Raw genomic sequence first — 21,400 nt, 5'->3', positions numbered from 1 at the left:
TTGTTTTAAAAAAAAATAAACTCTCAGTCAAAAGATTCCCAGAGTAAAATAGTTTCCTGTTGCTCAGTTGAAGTCTCAGGACAATATTGCCTCTGCCATGAATGATTATGTGGGATGTTTAAATGTGAATGTGTTTATTTCTCCAGCTGAAATTTTCTGTTGAATGTTGTATTGCAGTCGGACACAGGGGTTCTTGTCATTCCTGAGCTGTCAAAGGCCAATTTTTATCCGATCGGTGCTGTATGAATGGAGTTTTGAACAAAGTAACAAACTATAATAGTGTAGCGATAAGCCCTGAATTAAAAGAGGCAATAAATTTCACTCCTGACTTGTCCTGTAATGTGAATCACTCTTTTATGTTAATCCAGTTGACATGCTCTGTGAAATGTTGCACAACAGTTTACAGCATGAGCGTTTCATGCTGTGTTCTCTTCAAGCAATTAAGAGTTCTTTTGCATGTAACTGTGCTCAGTATATCTGGGCCATGTGAGTCATGGCTATAAATTCTTATGATCTGGAACAATGCCAAAATCAAACCCAGATTTAAAACTGGTATTGAGAGACTGGTGTGAACAGGGTTTTTATGTTGATGACTAATGAAAGAGGGATGAAAATGATATGGAGAAAGACATAGTGATCATGGATTGGGAGCAAACCATAATTGTTTTCCCAGTCTTTTTTTCCATTCCATATTTTAACAGACTTAAAGTGCCGCATCTAATTTGCTGCTGTGGAGGGAAATCAACAGCAACAACAAATTGTATTTTCGTAGTGCCCCATATCTAATGAAACATCCCAAGGCGCATTATAAATAAAAGAAAATCTGACACAGAGCCACATAAGGAGATATTAGGACACACGACCAAAAGCTTGGTCAAAATATAATGTTTGAGCAAAGCGAGGTGGAGAGGTGTGGGGAGAGAATTCCAGAGTTTATGGCCTAGGCAACTAAGGGCACATCAACAAATGGTGGAATGGTTAAAATCAGGAATGATGCTAGAATTAAATGAAAATAGATATCTGTCTTGGGGCTCGTTGCGATCATTGACTAGACCCCAGAAATTTGGGGGGGGGGGGGGTGCTTGTGATTAAGACACCTGTTTTGGTAATAAAGCCGCAATGTGCCATCAGTTTTGAATAAACAAAAACAAAATTTACTGTACAAGTTTACAAAGATAAAGTTATTTACAAGATTTATCTTATAATTAACATTCAAAATCAACTTGAGATGTACGTGAATTAACAGGCAACCTGTGGTTGAACGCACTGCACTACAGAGTAAATGGCCGATGCAACCATTAGATTTCTCGAGAAGCCACCCAGTTATTAGTATTCACTGAGTTACACAATCTCTTTAATACTCCATCTCCCTTTTAAGGAATTTCCAGGTGTTATCCTCGAAGATCTGGCCTCTGAATACCCACAAACAATTACTCCGATTCAGATTGCCTCAACAACCCCTTCCTTCTGGGACTTGCTCCTGAAGACTTCTTGACTACCTGGAGACTTCTCACTGCTGCCCGGAACCTCTTCTTCCTCCTTTTAAACACATCCAGTCACGTAGGATTCCTTGAATGCCAACTCTTGGCTGCACTGAGCTTTCTACGGCTCCCAAGGCAGCTTCACTGAGCCCTAGCCCCGCTCCTCCGAGGTAACAGCACTTTATTTCACTTAGCTGGGACCTCTGCATGTGCCTCCATCTGTGACACTTGCAGACTGCGTCCCCGAAGCTGATTGCCTCAAATTGACGGGCCCTTGATTCACTCTTCATTGACCATTAACTTCCATAGAGTCCCAACCTTGTTGCTAGGCAGGAAACAACATAACAGCGTTGGAACATGCAATATCTTTAAATGATACAATCTCCAAGTGTCACACGTGGACATACAGATCAATGAATGACGGGCTGGAGAAGATAGGGTGGGGACAAACCATAAAGGGATTTGAAAATAAGGATGAGAATTAAATCAAGACATTACTTGACAGGAACCAATGCAAGTCGGCGAGCTTGAGAATGCTAGGTGAATGGGCCTTGGTGTGAATTAAGACGGGCAGCAAAGGTTTGGATGACCTCAAATTTACAAAGGCTAGAATGTGAGAGATCAGCCAGGACTGCGTTGGACTAGTCAAGTCTGGTGGTAACAAAGACATGGATGAGTATTTCAGCAGCCGATAATTTCAGGTGGGGTGAACTCGGGCAACGTTACACAGGTGGCAATCGGTAGCCTAAGTGATGGTGCAAATATAAGGTCTAAGGCTCCTTCATCTCGGCGTCAAAAATGATTGCAAGCTTAATTGGTTGTGAGGGAGAAGGCTAGAGTTGCAAGCTTAGGTAGCCAAAAACAATGTCTTCAGCCTTTCCATATTTAAGTGGAGTAAGTCTCTGCTCATCCAGTATTGGATGTTGGAGAAGCAATGTGATAATTTAGCAATAATGGAGGAGTCGAGAGGGGTGGTGATGAGGTGGAGCTGGGTGTTGTCCATGTACTTGTAAAAAAAAAAAATAATAATGCTCAGGGCAGAATAGTAGCACAGTGGTTAGCACAGTTGCTTCACAGCTCCAGGGTCCCAGGTTTGATTCCGGCTTGGGTCACTGGCTGTGCGGAGTCTGCACATTCTCCCTGTGTCGGCGTGGGTTTCCTCCGGCTGCTCCAGTTTCCTCCCACAGTCCAAAGATGTGTAGGTTAGGTGGATTGGACATGCTAAATTGCCCTTAGTATCCAAAAAGGTTAAGTGGGGTTACTGGGTTGCGGGATTAGGGTGGAGGCTTGGGTGGGTTGCTCTTTCCAAGGGCCAGTGCAGGCTCGATGAGCCAAATGACCTCTTTCTGCACTGTAAATTCTATGATTCCCTGGATGACACCACGTAGGGGCACCATGCAGATGAGAAATAGGAGATGGCCAAGGATAGATATTTGGGAATCTCCAGGGGTAATGTTGCCCATCCAGGAAGATAAGCCATTGCAATTAATCCTTTGGCAGCAATTGGATGGATAAGAACAAAACTTGATGAGGTAAATTCCGCTCAGCTGGGTGGCAGTAGAGAACCTTTAGTGATGGATGGGTGGTCAATCGTGTCAAAAGCTCCAGCCAAATTGGAGAGAGAAAGTTTACCATCGTCATCGTGACCAGGATTGTTATTTGTGACTTTGATGAGAGCAATTTTGCTGCTGAGGCAAAGCAAAAACCTGGTTGGAGGGATTTAAATATGGAAATCCTGCAAAGCTAAGTATATATAAATCATTATAGATTGGATGATGCAACACTCATTTACCAGCCAAATCCCAAATGTCTCACCTCAATTTGGTTAACAAATAAGGGAAACCTTAAACATGATCGCTTTTAACGTTTTCAGGATGTGTTTTTGGTACAATAAAGATCGCAAGCCTGTTATGGGGTTCATTTCATTCAAATTACCTCAGCTAAGAGATAGTGCACAGGATCAGTGCCCTGCGTATGACTTTGCACCTAAAGAATGTCCGTATCTAATTTATTTGTTTTAAGAACTCTACTTAAAATTTCAGTGTATTGAAAACGTTCCTGCGAAACCTGTCTTGCGCATTAACTGTGATTAACTCCCCCTGTGCCTAGGAAATGATCAATTTCTTAAAATTCAGGCTGAGCTGCTACATTGAAATATTGAAGGAAAATGGCATCTGGCCTTTGGCAGGCACTACACCAGGCTACTAATGGACATGATTATCTTCCATATTTTGAACAAGGAAATCTGAAGTCACACTTAATCATAAACAATTTTATTATGTTAAATGCAATGGATTGTTGCAATCCAGTATCCTATGAGTTTAAACCCTAATTATCAATGTGTCAAAGAAGCTTCGAGATAACATAAAAACTGTGACCATAATAGATATTTAAGGTGTGCCATCAAATTAAGGATTAAGACATTTTATGTCTGGACTGTTTATCTGTACAAATCAAAATAAGCTATCTATTTCAATCTCTCAGTTGGTGTAAACAATGTTATGATTGAATCTTCCCTTCAGCTATATACCACAGATTTCGAGTAAATAAATTAAGTGCTCCCAGTCAGAAGGCTGCCCTCAAAGTGAGTGCAACTGACAGATAAGGCGACAAAATCACAGCTACAATTGACCGACCCATGGTCAAAAGGATCACTGAATTTTAAATATTAAGCCCAATATGCTATGCCTTAATGATTTTTCTATTTTGCTCGATTCGGATAAATAGAAGCAGATTTCAAAAAAATGTTGCATTTTTATTCCGATATTGGATCGAGCAGTTGGCCCAGTACTCTGGAATCATTTATTCCTCAAGATTCAAAAAAGAATTCTGGCTGGCGTGAAATGGAATAAGCAATTTTACCCCATATAAAAGGAATGAGTTACAAATGTTCCATTGTTCAGTCACGCAGTAATCGTGCCAGCAGTATCATCTAAAAATACTAGTTGCAGCACCTCGGGTGCTGCATTAATCTAAGCTGTGATTGCCCCATTCAACCACCCATAAATGAAAAGGCCTGGATATATTGAGTGAGCGAAGAAAGTAAAACCCCTGATTCGAATTAAGAAACAAAATTCACGTGCAAATTTATTCTAGTGGCCTATATTCAAATTTTTAAAAAAAATAAATTTAGTGTACCCAATTCATTTTTTCCAATTAAGGGGCATTTTAGTATGGCCAATCCACCTAGCATACATATCTTTGGTTTGTGGGAGCGAAACCCACGCAAGCACAGGGAGAATGTGCAAACTCCACACGGATAGTGACCCAGAGTCGGGATAGAACCTGGGACCTCGGCGCCGTGAGGCTGCAAGGCTAATCCACTGCGCCACTGTGCTGCATTGTGGCCTCAATTCAAAACTGCAAGCTGATTTTTCTAACTCATTGTTCTGGCCATACCTTTGAATACATTTTGTCTTTTAAGATATCTTATTGCTGGAAAGTAATTTTTACCATTTTCATAGCAGAAATCTTGTGCTTTTAATTTGAGAATGTGATTTTTCATTCCTTCCTATTCTGTGGTATATCTTAACTACATCCTCACTGTGGCGAAAAGGGCAGATGTCAGATGTCTTATGTCCTCGTGGACACAAATCCAAGATCCTCATTGGGGAATAGCAAAGTAGCTAAGCCCAATGAACGGGCCCGACAATTATCCCTCATTTCAGAATCACCAAAGCAGATTATGTGATCAGTTATTCACCCAGTTCCTTCAATTTCATTGGTTCGAAATCCTAGAAATGTATCTAGCTGCATTGTGGGACTTTCTTCACCGCATGGAAGCTCATCACCACCTCACAAATAGGCATGGTCAATAAATGCTGACATTGCTAGTGATGCTTATTTTCCCAGAATTGAGTTGTAAATGTTTAATTTCTATTTATAAATCTTCTCTGTGCACAAATTGGCTGCAATATTTTCCTATGTGATGAGGGATAACATTTTAGAAGTACATCATTTACTGGGTGGAAATTTGAGACATACTGAAGATTTGGAACATAAAGGAAGGTTTTTATTTTCTTTCAGCTACACTCAACGCTGTATAAAGTAAATGCCAGAAGTTGCATGAGTGATAAAAGAGCAGTCCTTTGATTTATGTTTGCTCCATGAGAAAGTTGTTTGTCTTTATTCCTTGCTGTTCTGCAAAAACAACATGACGTTGGAAATATGATAATGTGTCGTGCATAGCCCATTGACATCTAGGCACACACAAGTGAGAAAGACCACAAGTCCTGTGACACTTACCATGTCCAATCAATGGTGCTTGCTTACAAACCCAATATTTGATATATTGTCGCTCCATTCTTCTGTAGGACACACACCACCGATAAAAGTAATGGGTTTATTTATATGTTGGGTTTGCAAAGGAAACTGGGGTCATCAATGGATTGTCCAGGACACCCTTTTTTCATTTGTGTGTTCTATTGTCAATAATGGTGTTTAAGACAACCTGATGTACCAGATGGTTCTATTGCTTCAGCGTCAGAATACTTGTTTTGATCTATCTCAAGTGCATATGTTTACCTCTTTTTCAGCTCAGAAATGTATGTTTAGGATTTTAAATGCATTGTAAGTTGATGCGTGGGATCAAGCAGGTGATATGGGCCAAGTTGCCAAGACAATGTGCAGGATTTCAAGACGGGTTCGCACAGAACAGGCCACGCATGGTACCAATGAAATGGGTTCTCCTGCAAAATGAATTAAGTATGAAGCTGGTTTCAACCCATAAATTGTGATATTTATTAACCCATGGCATAACTGTTCTACTGCATGGGAATTCAGTGTTTAAAAAAAAAAACCTGAGGCGAGAATGGAAGAAGGAATCCGACTGAAGAAGATGGTCAAAACCAAATGCGCCATAAAAGCACCAACCATCTACTAGTCTGATCTTGAAGAGGGTGCATTGGTATGATGCTGCAAAAAATTTCAGAGTGATTACATCATTAACAGAAATACAATGCTTATGTATGCACTTAAGTGGGCTGAAGCAAACCCTGAGTTCTGCAAAGGTTTCAGAGCAGAAACTAGTTGGTGTACAAAAATGTCTTGGTGTTGCTGCAGAAGACAAAAGATCGCCCAGAGAGTACCATAGAACATAGTACAGTGCAGAAGGAGGCCATTCGGTCCATCGAGTCTGCACTGACCCACTTAAGCCCTCACTTCCACCCCTGTAACCCAATAACCCCTCCTGACCTTTTTGGACACTAAGGGCAATTTATCATGGCTAATCCACCTAACCTGCACATCTTTGGGCTGTGGGATGAAACCAGAGCACCCGGAGGAAACCCAAGCAGACACGGGGAGAACGTGCAGACTCCACACAGACAGTGACCCAGCGGGGAGTCGAACCTGGGACCCTGGTGCTGTGAAGCCACAGTGCTATCCAACTTGTGCTACCGTGCTGCCTACCACTGTCTTGATATCAAAATTACCAGTTTCCAGTAATTCTTTATCAGAAAGTGGCAAAAATATGAGTAATCATCATATCACATCAAGAATATGGATAAAATGCTTATGAATTTCGATATGCCCAGAAATCCACCTGTGGATTGGAGCGGTTCGAAAGTAGTTTGAGTGTAAACAGCACATGAAGAGACAAGGGTCTGGGTGGCACAAGCTTGTCTGGCTGATAGAATAAACCTTAAGCCTAGGGTAATTTTGAAACGTAAAAGCATGCTGAAAATAAGGTTCCCTTATTATATCTCTTGTCTAACACTTTATTGTGGGACAGGGATATGATTTAGAATGTCGAGTTTTGGTTTCAGTTTAAGTGGAAAGGAGAGTTATTTACTTTTTGTTTTAGTATGTTTGTTTCCCGTGTGAATGTTCCCAGAGTCCGAGTACTTCTAAAAGTCATAATGAACATGTTAAACTGGGCTAAATCTGTTGGATTGAGTTTAAGGTGGAATCTCCTATTATTGAGAATCATTATCTTATTTGTTCAATATACCTACTGAGTCATTATTGCTTGTGTTTTTTTCTCAATGTTACGGATGCCTGGTCGGCTCTGAGCAGTGGCTAAGAGACTGGACCAGAGCCATAACTTCAGTTTTAAGGTGGGGCGTAAAGATCGATTTGTTCCAGGAGTGATAATATAAGAAATAGGGCTTGGTTGTTTTATAAACAAACTTTGCTAAAGCAAAAGAATAATATTTCAACTTTTGTACTTCAGCCCTAACAATTACAGATTACATGTAGTTTCTTAACTTCAATAAACTAGTTCCCATTAAACAGCATTTTAATTGATTATGTAGCTCTCATTCCACTTACACAGGCCGGCAAAGGCGATACTTGCATTTACAAATCAATTTTTCTTCTGTTAGGGAAAGTTGTTCAGAACCCTTTTTCGAAATCTGTCTCGGTGGCAACTTTCGTGAACTCTCTCGATCGCTTTACAAAGCCTTCTCTCTCTGTCTGTTCAATTCTCTCTTGGGATGCTCAAACTTGAACCAATGTTTGATTTCCCACTCCTCTTTACATAAAAGAACATAGCCATGTTTCCTGATATGCAACAAATCTCCCATTGACGAACAAAGAGGCCATCAGACTCCATAATGAGCTAATGACTGGTCAGACAGGAGTGTTGAGAAGGACAATGGATCTCGAGTGACTCATCCAGGGCTATTCTATGTACTTCCACTAACAAGTTTAAGTCTGAATGTGGCAATGTAATTCATGCCAGGTGCAGGCGTGTCCCTCTGACTCTGCTGACAGTTTTTTCCTCAGTTTGGTTAACCCTAAGTTGCCTGCTACATTTTTGGACACAATTTCCTAAGATCTCCCTCGTGTATCATTCAAGTCAATTTGGTAAAGATTATTTCTGTGTTTCAAATTAATCGTGAGTCCTGTCTCTTATATCCTTGGTTTTTCTATGGTATATCAAGATCCAAAAGTATCCAGTTTGGTCAGCATTCTAATAACTGGGATCATAACACGTGCTAGATTTTGGTGCATCTCGATGGTTGGATGGATGAGGGTGGAGTGAAGTTGTGAATTGATAACATGTTATCCTGGTGTCTACGCAAAGAATGCAGCTTATTAGTGTGAGGCATCTTCAAATCCCATATATCTGATCTGATCAAAAAGTGGCTGCAAAGAACTAAAAAAAATTGCAATTATACTAGGAATGTCTGACATCCATTAGCTCAATGTTTGGTGTATGCCTCAAAAAAGCCGTTGGAGTAGTTGGATGGTCGAGTGTAAAAAAAAAAATGCGCGAAGAGTGGAAATTTGTCTGCTCCCTTGCTTTGATGTCTTGTATGATTTGGTCAATAAAACGTGGGATTCTTAAAAAATAATTTGAGATCTGGGTGTTGCTGATTAGGCCAGCATTTATTGCCCATCACTAGTTACCTTCAGAAGTTGGTGGTGAGTTGACTTCCTGAACCGCTGCAGTCCCTCAGGCGTAGGTACACCCACTGTGCTGTTAGGGAGGGAGTTTCTGGATTTTGGCCCAGTGACAGTAAAGGAACGGTCCTGTATTTGCAAGTCAGGGTGGTGAGTGACTTGGAGGGGAACCTCCAGGTGGTGGGATTCCCAGGTATCTGCTGCTCTTGTCCTACATGGTAGTGGTCGTGGACAAACTGCCATCAGATTGTTCAAAAACAGAAGATTCAATTTGACAGACTGAGAAACTGATTTGTTGTGGAAGGATGATCATAAAACCAAAAGTGCCATATCTGATCCAGACTGGGATCTTTACAGTGATGACATAGCCAAAGTGACTTGGGATGAATTATTTGCATTGGATGCAGAACACAATGAATTTGATACCTTTTGAAGTGTTACGATTGTGATTCAAACTCTCCTTATGAGTTGGATACATTAAATAAAACTTGACATTGATTTAATTTGAATTACCAGTTTTATTTTTCTCCTTTCAAAAAACCTACACCAATGAGGTTCACATTTCATTATTGGCATAAACATTGATCCACATTTTTGGAAGGATTTTATGAAGGTTCAAAATAACTTGTTGCATGCAATGGGTGACTCTGTACACCTATGAAGTGACCAGTTTCTTACAATGCAGCACCACAGCCTGAATTTTATTACGTGGAGTATTAATATTGTTGCAGAAGAATTACATGCTTGTGTTCAGCTCATTTAAATTCGTGTTCTACTAAAATCTGATGAAGCTGTTAATACTTAAGGATTTGAAGAAAGGCTTGAATGCTAATATCTGTTGCAGAGTTTTTAAGGTGTCCACTAAATACTGTGGTAAATCCATTCATAATTGCTATTATGGATTACCAATGCTTTATTTGCATATCTGAAAGCTTATTAAAAGTCACGAATGGCAGTCATTTCACAGCAGAAATGTTGTTACTCACTAACCCAGTGCAATCGCTAAAGCAGGAAATGTTTCATGCATTGATATTGGATCTGTTAAATAAAGGTTATTTGAATGTTTTATGTAAATGTTTTTGTGCCTTTGCTCATTGATTAAATTTACCTGGATTAAATGCAGTACATGGCATTTAGCAATCACTATTCAAATGGTGATGTTTGTTTAAAAGGAAAATTTGATTAAATTCCCAGCATGTTATGCAGCATTTGATTCACTCCAGATTAGGTTATTTCAAACAATTTCCTGACTGGCCTCCCATCATCCATTTAAACTTCAGCTTCACTAATACAGTTCTGCGATGTTCTATCCCACAAGAAGTCATGGTCACCCATTGCACTCATTGTCACTATCCATTGGTCCCTGCTCTACCAGTGCCTCATATTTAAAACATATCCTTTGTGTTTTGATTACACTAAAGCTTTGCTCCTTCCTATAATCTTCTCTATTTGTCACCAAGCCTACAAGTGCCGCAGCAGGGGGGAGGCAGTGGCGTAGTGGTATTCTTGCTGGACTAGTAATCCAGAGACCCAGGATCATGTTCTGGGGATCCGGATTCGAATCCCAACATGGCAGATGATGAAATTTGAATTCAATAAAAATCTGGAAAATAAAGTCTAAAAGGTGACCATGAAGCTGTTGTCGATTGCCATTACAAACCCATCTGGTTCACTAATGTCCTTTAGGGAAGGAAATCTGTCGTCCTTAACTGGTCTGGCCTTCATGTGACTCTAGATCCACAGTAATGTGGTTGACTCTTAAATGCCCTCTGGGATGGGCAACAACTGCTGGCCCAGCCAGCGACGCCCACATCCCATGGACGAATTTTTAAAAAACTACATATGAGGATAATTGAAAAGGACACGAGAAGGACAAAAGATTGGAGAAAAGTTGATTTTGAGGGGTTGAGGATAAAACTTCGGACATTAAAATTGACAACGACATTGACAAAACAATAATCAATCACAGAATTGTTACGGAGCAGAAGGAGGCCATTTGATCTATCGGGTCTGCTCCAGCCCTCCCAACAAGCATCATGACTTTGTGCCATTCCTCTGCCTTTTCCCCATACACCTGCATTGCGTCTATCATATAATGCCTAGATTGAACCTGCCTCCACCCCACTGCCAGGCAATGCGTTCCAGACCCAAAGCACTGGTGTCAATACGTTTTTACTCTCATCACATTTGCTGTTTTGAAAATTGTTTTAATCTGTGTTCTTTTACAAGCGGGAACAGTTTCTCCCAATCTACTCTGTCCAACCCCCTCATGATTTTGAACATATCTATCAAATCGCCTTTTAACCTTCTCCCAGAGGGAACAGTTCCAATCTATCATTAAAAGTCATGCCTCCCATTCCTAGAACCATTTGTGTAAACCTGTTCTGAAAAAGTCTTCTAAAGGCCAGTCAGGATAGGCAGATCTAGAAAAATTACTTTGCTTTAGTGTTTACTGTCTGAAAATTTACTCTGCTTTAGTGTTTACTATTTGAAAATAGATCAGTTGCATGTGACATAAGAGGTTATTCAAATAATAAATATACTAAATCAACTAATCTATCTCTAGCAGGTTAGAACCCCTAATTCAGAGGAATTTTAAAGAACATGGGCAAGGCATAATTACATATAATAAAGTAATTATTAGAAAAGTGGTGTAGGGCTAGAGGACTGGTGAATAGCAAGCATTATGCTAATATTTAAGAAGGAAAATAAAATAAATTTGGGAGAACAATGAACCAGGTCAGTAACAATGGTGGTAGGAAAAATAATGGAATCCCTAATAAAGGAGAAAATAGAAAAAATCTAGAAGCAAAAAATACAACAATAGAGTCAGCAAGAGCTTCAAAGTTGTCATGTGAGAGTGCCTTTAAGAATTGGATGTTTAAGAAATGTACCTTTAAGAAATGAAACTGATCATATTACTGAAGCGATGTCACCGGGGGGGGGGGGGGGGGGGGGGGGGGGGGCAGATGAGCTCACTTCTGCTTTTTGGGAGTTTTAGTTTCAGTTCGAAGAAAGCTTGGGTGTAGCTGTGAGCTGCATTGCTGGTGATCTCTGCCAGGAAGGACTATCTCAATCCTTTGGTGAAATCGGAATTGTAAAAAGGTCTCATTATTGAATATAAAACTAATGTGCTTCTGTTTGAAGGATTTGTTAAGTCTTTTGGATGTGTAAAGGAACAGTTTGCAGGATTGGGTAGTGTTGTATTATTTTCGGTGTTATCTTTGAAGTAAGGGGTGTTAAGAGATCCAATGTTTATTTAAAAGGTTAGTTTGAGTTCATGGTATAAACATTGTTCTGTTTTAAAAACCATGTGTCCATAATTGTAATACTATACCTGGGGACCAAGCCGTGTGCTTCAAAAGCAACAATCCATTAAAGATGGGGGTCGGTTGAACTCCACGATACATTTTGGGGTTCTGAAAACACCTCTCCCATAACAAAGTGGTTTCCAATCTCTTTAAATTCTTTAACAATGTAATGGAATAATTAAGGGTAATATAGCAGGTGTGATATATCTAGATTTCCAAAGGCCTACGATAATTTGCCACATTAACAGACTAATGAATACCTATCAGAGCATATGGACTTGAGACATGTAGCAGAATGGACAGCTAGCTGACTGCAAGACTAAGCAAGGTAGAGGTAAAAGGGTAGCCAGAGATAGGCAGTTGAGGTGAATGATATAGCTGCATTTAAAGGGATGCCTCGGCAAACCAGAGGGAGAACAGAATAGGAAGTTAAGTTGATAGACTTAAATAAGGAAGGATGGTCAGTGGCTTGAGTGGTGTATGAATGCTGGAATGGATGAGTTGGACCAGATGGCCTGTTTCTAGGCTGCATTTTCTGTGTAATTCTAAAAATCTCACTTTTTTGTGTTCCAAACTTAAAACTAAACAGTGAAGGGAGTGTTCATGACAGAAGAGATTTAGAAAGCTAAAGGGCAAGTCCATTGTGCAAGGTCGTGATACAGGTAATGGCACCAGGGTGACAGGAAGGGTCAGGGCATACAAACATGAGTACAGAGGCAAATATTATCATAATAGGGAAAAATGATTTTAAACCAACAAAAGGTGAGGAAGGTTTGGGTCAAGGGTGATATGGAAATCCAAAAATAAAGTTTAAGGCAATCGTGAGCATATTGATGTGGGTAAAGGCAAGCTGAATGGAACAGTAAGGGGCAAGGAGAAAAGGCCAGAAAATAGAATCAGCATGTGTGGAGATTAGGAATAACAAGGGTCAGAAATCACAGATGAGAGTAGTTTTTGAGCCTTAATAGTTCTACTGTTCGCACATTACACATGAACTTACTGGAGCTTATTTTGTCAGGCTCACCAGGAGTGACAGTGTTTAGCACTGATGCCTCTCAGCACCAGGGACCGGGGTTCAATTCCGACCTTGAGTGACTGTGCGGAATTTGCATATTCTTCCCGTGTCCTTGTGGGTTTCCTCCGGGTGCTCCAATTTCCTCCCACAATTCAATGATGTGCATGTTAGGTGGATTGGCCATGCTAAACTGCCCCTTTGCTTGTGTTAGCTGGAATATAGAACATAGAACAGTACAGCACAGAACAGGCCCTTCGGCCCTCAATGTTGTGCCGAGCCATGATCACCCTACTCAAACCCACGTATCCACCCTATAACCGTAACCCAACAGCCCCCCCTTAACCTTACTTTTATTAGGACACTACGGGCAATTTAGCATGGCCAATCCACCTAACCCGCACATCTTTGGACTGTGGGAGGAAACCGGAGCACCCGGAGGAAACCCACGCACACAGGGGGAGGACGTGCAGACTCCACACAGACAGTGACCCAGCCGGGAATCGAACCTGGGACCCTGGAGCTGTGAAGCATTTATGCTAACCACCATGCTATGTCAGTGGTTTGGGCCCAGTTAGGGTGGTCTTTTGAAGGGTTGGTGCAGACTCGATGGGCCGAATGGTCTCCTGTGCTGTAGTGATTCTATGATCTAGTACTGTGCAAAGGGCAGGGTTAATTAGTATTGACATAGTAAAAGATCCACTGGAAAAGAGTGATGACAATCCAATTGCATATATGCAAGAAGTTTGAAAGTGACATACTCCAATCACAAACAATCTCAACATTGCAATTAGTGTTTATGGGGGTGAGCTGGCTACGGTTAACTGGGTAAATAGACAAAAAGGTCAAATGAACAGGAAACATATTTTTAAAATCTCAATGTTTAAAAATATATTCCATTTTAAAAGCAAAAACTGAGCAAGAAAGATCCATTCATGGATTATTAAGGAGGTTGACAACAATATTAGGTTAAAAGAAGAGGCTATCATCTGCCAAAAATAATAAGTCTAAGGAATAGCACTGTTTTTAAAAACCCAACAAAGTGCCACCCAAAAATTGATTAAAAGGGGAAAAAAATAGAACATAAGTAAATAGCCAGGGATATAAAACAAGTTAAAACCTTTGCAGTAGATAGGAGGAATAGCTAAAGTAAACATTGGTCCCTTAGAAGCAGAGACAAGAAATATTACCATGGGGAATGAGACATTGAGCAACTGTTTTGTGTATCTCTTGAGTGTAGAAGGCACAAGTCAGGTACCAGAAATAGAGGGCAATCTAGGGACTAAGTGGTGGAATTACAGTAAAGAAGGAACCAGAGGAAAACGTACTCAAATTAATTTGAGGTACTAAAATCTGGCAAATCCATGGCTCTGATGGTTTACAGACACTGGGAGAATGTGCAAACTCCACACAGTCTCCCAAGGTTGGAATCGAACCCAGGTCCTTGGAGCTGTGAGGTATCTAAAAAGAGGTAAAAGCAAAATACGGTAGATGCTGGAAATCTGAAATAAAAACAGAAAACGCTCATTAAACTCAGCAGGTCTGGCAGCATCAATTGAGAGAGAAAACAGCGTTAACGTTTCGAGTCCATATAACCCTTCTACAGAACTTAAAAGGGATTTAAAAAACATGGGACAGATGGCCATGCGGGTGAAGGGTGAGGTTGAGTTGGGGCAAGTCAAGGGAACAAAAAAGTGGGCGGTGGGGGTCAATGAGTTGAGCAGGGTCTGTTGGCTGGAAGGTCTTCTCCTCCTGTTCCTTGTTTTTATATTATACTTTTAACTCTTGGAGCCCTCCCTCTTTTCTGATTATTGTGTTTTGAGCTTTCGGTAATTTTCTCCCCAAGCTCATCACCTCTGACTGTTTAAAACCCATTCTTGGCGAAGCCTTTGTACCCATCCAATACCTTGTTCTGTGGCTCAGCATCACTTTTCCTTATGTAGCCATATGCAATCAGTACAACACCTTGAGCAGTTTAACATGTTAAAAAAGCTATGTAAATACAAATTATGTTCTTCTGCCGGGACAGACAGGGATAGAGATGTTCCATGCAGTCTGTTAATAAAAGTAAAAATCTTGTTTGAAGGAATCATCTGCTATCTTTAATTGGTGATATAAGTTTGATCACACTACACTATAGTGAGGAGGGATTACGCATTGGACTATCTGCGCATGACATGCCACTTGTTTTTTTCATAAATATAGAGTACCCAATTCATTTTTTCCAATTAAGGGGCAATTTAGCGTGGCCAATCCACCTACATTGCACATCTTTGGGTTGTGAGGGCGAAACCCACGCAAACACGGGGAGAATGTGCAAATTCCACACTGACAGTGACCCAGAGCCGGGATCGAACCTGGGATCTCGGCGCCGTGAGGCTGCAAGGCTAACCCACTGCGCCGCCATGCTGCCCGACATGCCACTTGTGACATGCATATTGCTTCACCAAGTGTGCTGCACAGCCGAAATGCAATTTTTCCATTTTTAGAAACTGCTGAAAAGTGATTAGACATCTTGTTTTAATTACCTTAAAATGATTAGATGGTGAAGAGTTGCACTCCTTGGCAACTATGCAAAAATGTTGCTGGTAGGGGTCTGACTGCAGTTCACAGCCTCCTTTTTGGCCAAATGCACATTTTTGCTTTTGTTCTTCAGTTGACTACTCTGATTAAATATTGTACAATGAGTGCCAGCATTTTTCATGTGAGAGTCCAGGCTTTGAATTTTGCCAATGCATTGGACTGTGTGGCCTGACAGGTAAACCTGACTGTTTGCATCCAACATCTGTTTGCATGTGTTCCACGGTGGCACTTTGGCCATTTCTTCTCCTCAGTGAGATATCAGTCGTTTTTTTTAATTTAAAAAATATAAAAAATGCAGTGTTTGTAATAACACGAATAGTAGTTATTTATTGTATTGTGAATTTAAAAGCTCAGTGGCCCAATTTGCTGAAATAAATTATTCTGATGAGTCACCTGGAATAGTTTGGTGGATATGACATTTGTCGGCAAACTTTCTTTGATTAAAAAATGTTCAAAATTGCTGACATTAATTCATAACTATTTCCTTCAAATCTCTTTTAATAATGCACCATTTAGTGCGATTTTAGGGACAATATTATAAAATAATTGTTTTTGGTTTATGTATTGAGGTAAATTTATTTTTGCTTATTCACAGCTGTTCTATTCAGACACGTGCAATCACTGATATAAAATCTGGAATTATTATTCAGAAAAATGCTTTGATGGTTTGAAAAAGGCTATCATTAAGAAAGAATACTAATTATTATTGTACAAAACAGCAAAGTTGCCTTTGTTAAACTTTTGGCATGCCATGTTGTGCCAATTATATGATGGATTTTAAGTATATCTGTAAGCAACAGTGCTTCATTCTAGTCTGACATCCCTAAAAAAAGGCTCTCCTGCAAGATTGTCATTTTAGGCTGTGAGCACTGGGAGATTGATTAGTCAAGATTGGGTGCAGAATTTTGGCTGGGCCCCACACAACATAGTTTTGGTCCAGGTATGTTCTATTAACAATGTTTTGCCCATTAATTGATTAACAAACAAAAGAATAACACTTTCAGTTGTCGAGCAAACAATAGTGGTGTTGTCTACTGGTGGCATGCAGGGTCTGGGCTTGGTGCCAGAAAGAAACAAAGTGGGCATGGTGAGGGAGAAAGATAAAGAAATGCAAAGATATCTGAGGTGAGGAAAAAGAGACCAAAGCAACCAAGCAAATACAAGCGTTTTAAAAAAATGTATGAGCTCCTCAGACCTGGAGACCAGAAGAGGTCAGACGTTGCCAGGTGTTTGGGCATATTTTTCTCCAAAAGAGTACCTTGGAGCAGCAGATGCATTCAGTCATGGGGTGGAATTGAAAACATTAATAGAAGTAATCCATCCAGATCTGTTACATGTGCTCAGGTCCACTTCTGCACAAGAGTGCACGGAAATCTGTAAAATTAGAAATATAACACCTCAGAAAGGTAAGGTCGGGAGGAGTTTTCATTTCTTATTTAAACATGTCCTCTGAGGGCAAGGCTTCTCAAACATTTTGAGCCGCGGAACAAATAGTGACCTCCTGAGAGCATCAGGGAAGCCTAAACATTCTTATAATGTTGACACGCTTTTTTTGCCACAAAATAGGTGCGAACAGAGAAATCTAATGGAAACAAGTCTTTTCTAGCTATATCTATCCATATATTAATCTGGCAATTAAAAAGTTCTCTGATTTTAAAATATAGAAGTCTTTCTCTTTGTAATTTTAGTGGGAGGATCATGCTGGAAAGCCGATTTTAATATTAGACACTCCTCTCTCTCTCTCTCTCTCTCTCTCTCTCTCTCTCGTGCTTTCTCTCTCTCCACCCACACATCCTCAAATACACTCATCCTCACACACACACATCGTCTCTCATTCTCACTCTCACTCATTCTCACACTCATTCTCTCGCACCTGCAAACTTGCACACACTGACTCGCATGCTCACTCATACGCTCACTTGCTCACGCATCCTCACACACTCATGCACACACCGCACCGCTCCTTTGCATGTGGCCTGTGGGCAGGGGTGCCTTGTGTCTCTCCTCGCCGCTGCAACGCTACCTCCCTTCTGGCCAATTCTGCTCCTGCATACCTTAACCTTGTTGGCCGCGGGCTTTCAAGCCAAGCAACTGAGAGATGGAATAAATCAAATTGGGCAGCCCAGCATCATCCAGTGCTCCCAAGAGATCTTGCTATGATTGATCCATTTGATTTCTCTAATTATTTTCAAGTTTTATGCATTCGAACCGGCATTTACCAGTCACGTGGTGGCCGTTGGTGGAGCCCCTGGAGTCTCCTTAAGAATCCCAGTTTTGGAACCACTGCTCTAGGTGATGAGACAGACTTTAGGAAACTGATCCAGCATTGGCATTAGCACAGGTGGGGATCAGCGAACTCTTGACTTTGAGGCTTGTGTAACAAGCTGATATTCTAATGGATTTTAAACTATATTTCTCAACCGAAGGGGCTTTAAATCTTGATGGCTGAATAACTTGTTTTGGATTTGGAAAATCATTACTTTGTATCAATAATTCATTGGCCTACTGTACTGAAAATGTGATTGGCTGAAGAAATTGAAATTGAATATTAATGGATTACATTTCTTCTCCTTCTAGAACCACCCATGCCAATTGCACCTCCCCAACTACTAGGTGTTGGTCCTACATACTTGTTGATCCAACTTAATGCAAATTCAATTATTGGCGACGGTCCTATCATTCTGAAAGAAGTGGAATATTGTATGACCAGCGGATCCTGGACAGAAATCCATGCTGTAAATGCAGCAACCTACAAGCTATGGCATCTGGACCCAGATACAGAATATGAAATCAGAGTCTTGTTGACGAGGCCTGGTGAAGGAGGAACAGGTTTACCAGGTCCCCCGCTCATCACTCGAACAAAATGTGCAGGTTAGTCCAATTCAGCTTAAAATTACCTGGCATTGAACATGAAGATTTTATTGTGAAATTAACGGCAGGGATAAAGAAAACATTTTACAAAATTGGAATAATGACGTAAGTATGCATAATGTTGAGACAATGTTAAGAATATGTGTTTGACTAAATTATAGTTTTGCATCGTTTAAATTGATTAGCGGTGTCACTGCAAAATATGGGTCGAGTGAATAAAACATTAAAATAAAATATTGAAATTTATTATAATAGAAGCAGTGATGAAATGAGAATAAATCAATATGCTGGAAAGGCACCAAACAATACGATAAAGGTTTCCATGAAAAAAGTAGAGTACAGATTAAATAGCTCATTTGAAAGTTTTTAAAAGATCAGATTTCATAGAATTGTACCATTTCCAGAAAATAGAATTGTGTACCCTTCACATGACACTTTGTTTACATACCATGCATAAATTTAGGATTTTAATAAGTCTTAACATTTCCTGTTTAGTCAAACTGGAGTACCGTATTTTTGAACTTTTCTCAGCTGGTCCTTTCTTTGTCTGCTCTTTATAGTTTTATGCTATCACAGATAAACACTGATGCATGTAAATGAAAGGAATTCAACCACTCCCAACCGCAGAATATTTTAGAAGTAAACTATACAAACTTTCAAATATGCTGCTTTTGCTTAAAACAAGTTCTCCTTTGAATACTCTCTTGAACACTTCTGCTCCTCTCCAAAAGATGAATTCCATCAAAGATTTTAATGCTTTTATCCCGAAACTGAATGTCAGAAAAATAAATTTTCACTGCCTATTTAATTTGATTTCTAGTCTCTATATTTATTTCTCAAAATGTTCCACTCACTCAACTGCTGTCTTTTCAACCTTCTACTCTCTCTCTATTTTCTCTTCCTCTTTTTGTCTGTCTCTCTCTGTCTCTACTTTCTGTATTTTATCATAATTTGTGTAGTTCCTGTTAAATTGTGGAGATGTTTTTGTCCCTACCTCCCCAAGAACCCACACCGCCTTTCCTAATAATTTATTCTTTCCTCCGAACTCTCAAATGTGGAACTCATCACTTTCCTTACTCTTCCATTTCAAAATTGAAATCTTCTAATAATTATTTTGTGAGTAACTTTGTAATTTCATCTATTTGACATTGGTTGTCTCTTGCTCGGTGTCCTTTCCGCTCAGTAACATGGGGTAAAAAGAGAGGCTTTTAAATATCTAAGCTTGTATTTTTTAAAATAACTAAATTATACAGGAAGGGCTATTTTGTTCCAAAGAAAGCGAGTTTCAATCCCGGGAGAATTATTTGACATATTGTATTCAATTATTTAATTTTTATGAAGAAATTTGATTGCAAATATTACACCCTGAACAAAATGTCATCTTTATTTATCACGTGTTTTATTCTTGATTCAACTTTGAATTCTCACATTTTCGCTTTCCTCAGCCATGTTAACAGCAATTGTCGCATTTGGACAATTATTTTTCCCTTAGAAGACCTGCCTTCTGTTTACTGCATATAATTCCCTATCATTTCAAGAGAGTAGTTGATCACACTCCCATTTTGCCCACAAAACTCTGTTCTGAAATTCGCTTTTGGCTGTTTCTTTCCATTCCATCAAATGTAGTATTGTGTTTACCACATTTTTATTAAAAAAATATATTTTTGTTTTTGACTTTAAGACCTTCTGACTTGGACAGTCAAAGAATATTGAACTTTCAAGTTTAGCACAATTTGAATTATATCGGTTAATACTTCAAAATGTGTGTGTGTATCAAATGAAGTCTCGATTAGCATGCTGGATGGTCCTTCCTGATTCAATACTGTTCTGTCAACCTCGTCTTGTCCATCAACTAGTTCAGTTTTGTTTTGAAATTTGTGTTTGGTGCCATTAGCTTTCCCTGTAAGTCAATCACATAAAGACAGAGTGTGGCACTGTTGTTTGTTGCACAACTTTGAAGTATAAATTTTCAGGTCAGTACTGATTGATTTGTTGAAAAGTGACCTTGACTATAAGAGCACAAATGCTAAGGATATATAAGGGCTAGTCTGTTCGCCATTCTCATCCCTTGGGTACTTTAATTCTTTCAGCCTAGTGCATAACAACATTTTTAAGACGTTCAAGGTCTGCATCTCCATTCCCCTGCTTTGTAGGTCATTCCAGTCATTGATCATTCTTTGTCTGACAAAATTCCTCCAGCTACCATCCGATTGAAAATGAACTTCTCACTTTTATGTTTGATTTAAGTCCCTGATTTCCTGGGGAAATATATTCCTGGCTTAGTTTCATCATTGGAAGGTTTAGGCTCTCTATATAGAACCTGCTGAAATTTCCATGTCGAGCATCTGACTCCATCTGTTTGTCTGAATGCTTGGTTAGAGTGAGCCAGATAGTGATCAACTTCAGTGGGCTTTTTGATACCAAATTGATCATAACTTAATATTCTGTTGATCACCAAGATCATCTTATTTCATGTTTGCAGCGTGACCTGACTCCAGGCTTGCATTTGCCTCTCTTACTGCTAAATTACCCTTGTCTCCTGATGCAACAATTTCATCTCTCCTTGCTGTCACTTGGGCTTCATACTACATAATCTCCAATTTGTTCAAGACTTCATTTAGATCCTGCCCTGTATTAAGCTCTGCTTGTCCATAACATTTATTGGCTTCTTTCTCCGATACTTATGTTTTTTTTTAAAAGCGTTTATAGAAACATTTTCATTTGAAACTGAACCACCCAAAACAATCAAACATAAATACACTATAGAAGAGAGTAAAAACACATTTTAACTTAAA

General features: G+C 39.7%; 1 protein-coding gene across 8 annotated transcripts in view; it reads left to right on the top strand.

Annotated features, from left to right (window-relative positions):
- Positions 1-21,400, top strand: part of ptprk (protein tyrosine phosphatase receptor type K) — a 740,572-nt gene that overhangs the window by 350,183 nt on the left and 368,989 nt on the right. For all 8 annotated transcript variants that reach the window (XM_038799792.1, XM_038799788.1, XM_038799790.1 and 5 more), the window contains exon 7: positions 18,312-18,605. In XM_038799792.1, the coding sequence (XP_038655720.1) occupies positions 18,312-18,605 (294 nt within the window). The remainder of the gene's footprint in view (positions 1-18,311; positions 18,606-21,400) is intronic.

Source organism: Scyliorhinus canicula, chromosome 6, assembly GCF_902713615.1.
Source record: "Scyliorhinus canicula chromosome 6, sScyCan1.1, whole genome shotgun sequence".
Taxonomy (NCBI): domain Eukaryota; kingdom Metazoa; phylum Chordata; class Chondrichthyes; order Carcharhiniformes; family Scyliorhinidae; genus Scyliorhinus; species Scyliorhinus canicula.
The sequence above is the reverse complement of the archived record's forward strand: the minus strand, read 5'-3'. Positions and strand labels throughout refer to the sequence as shown.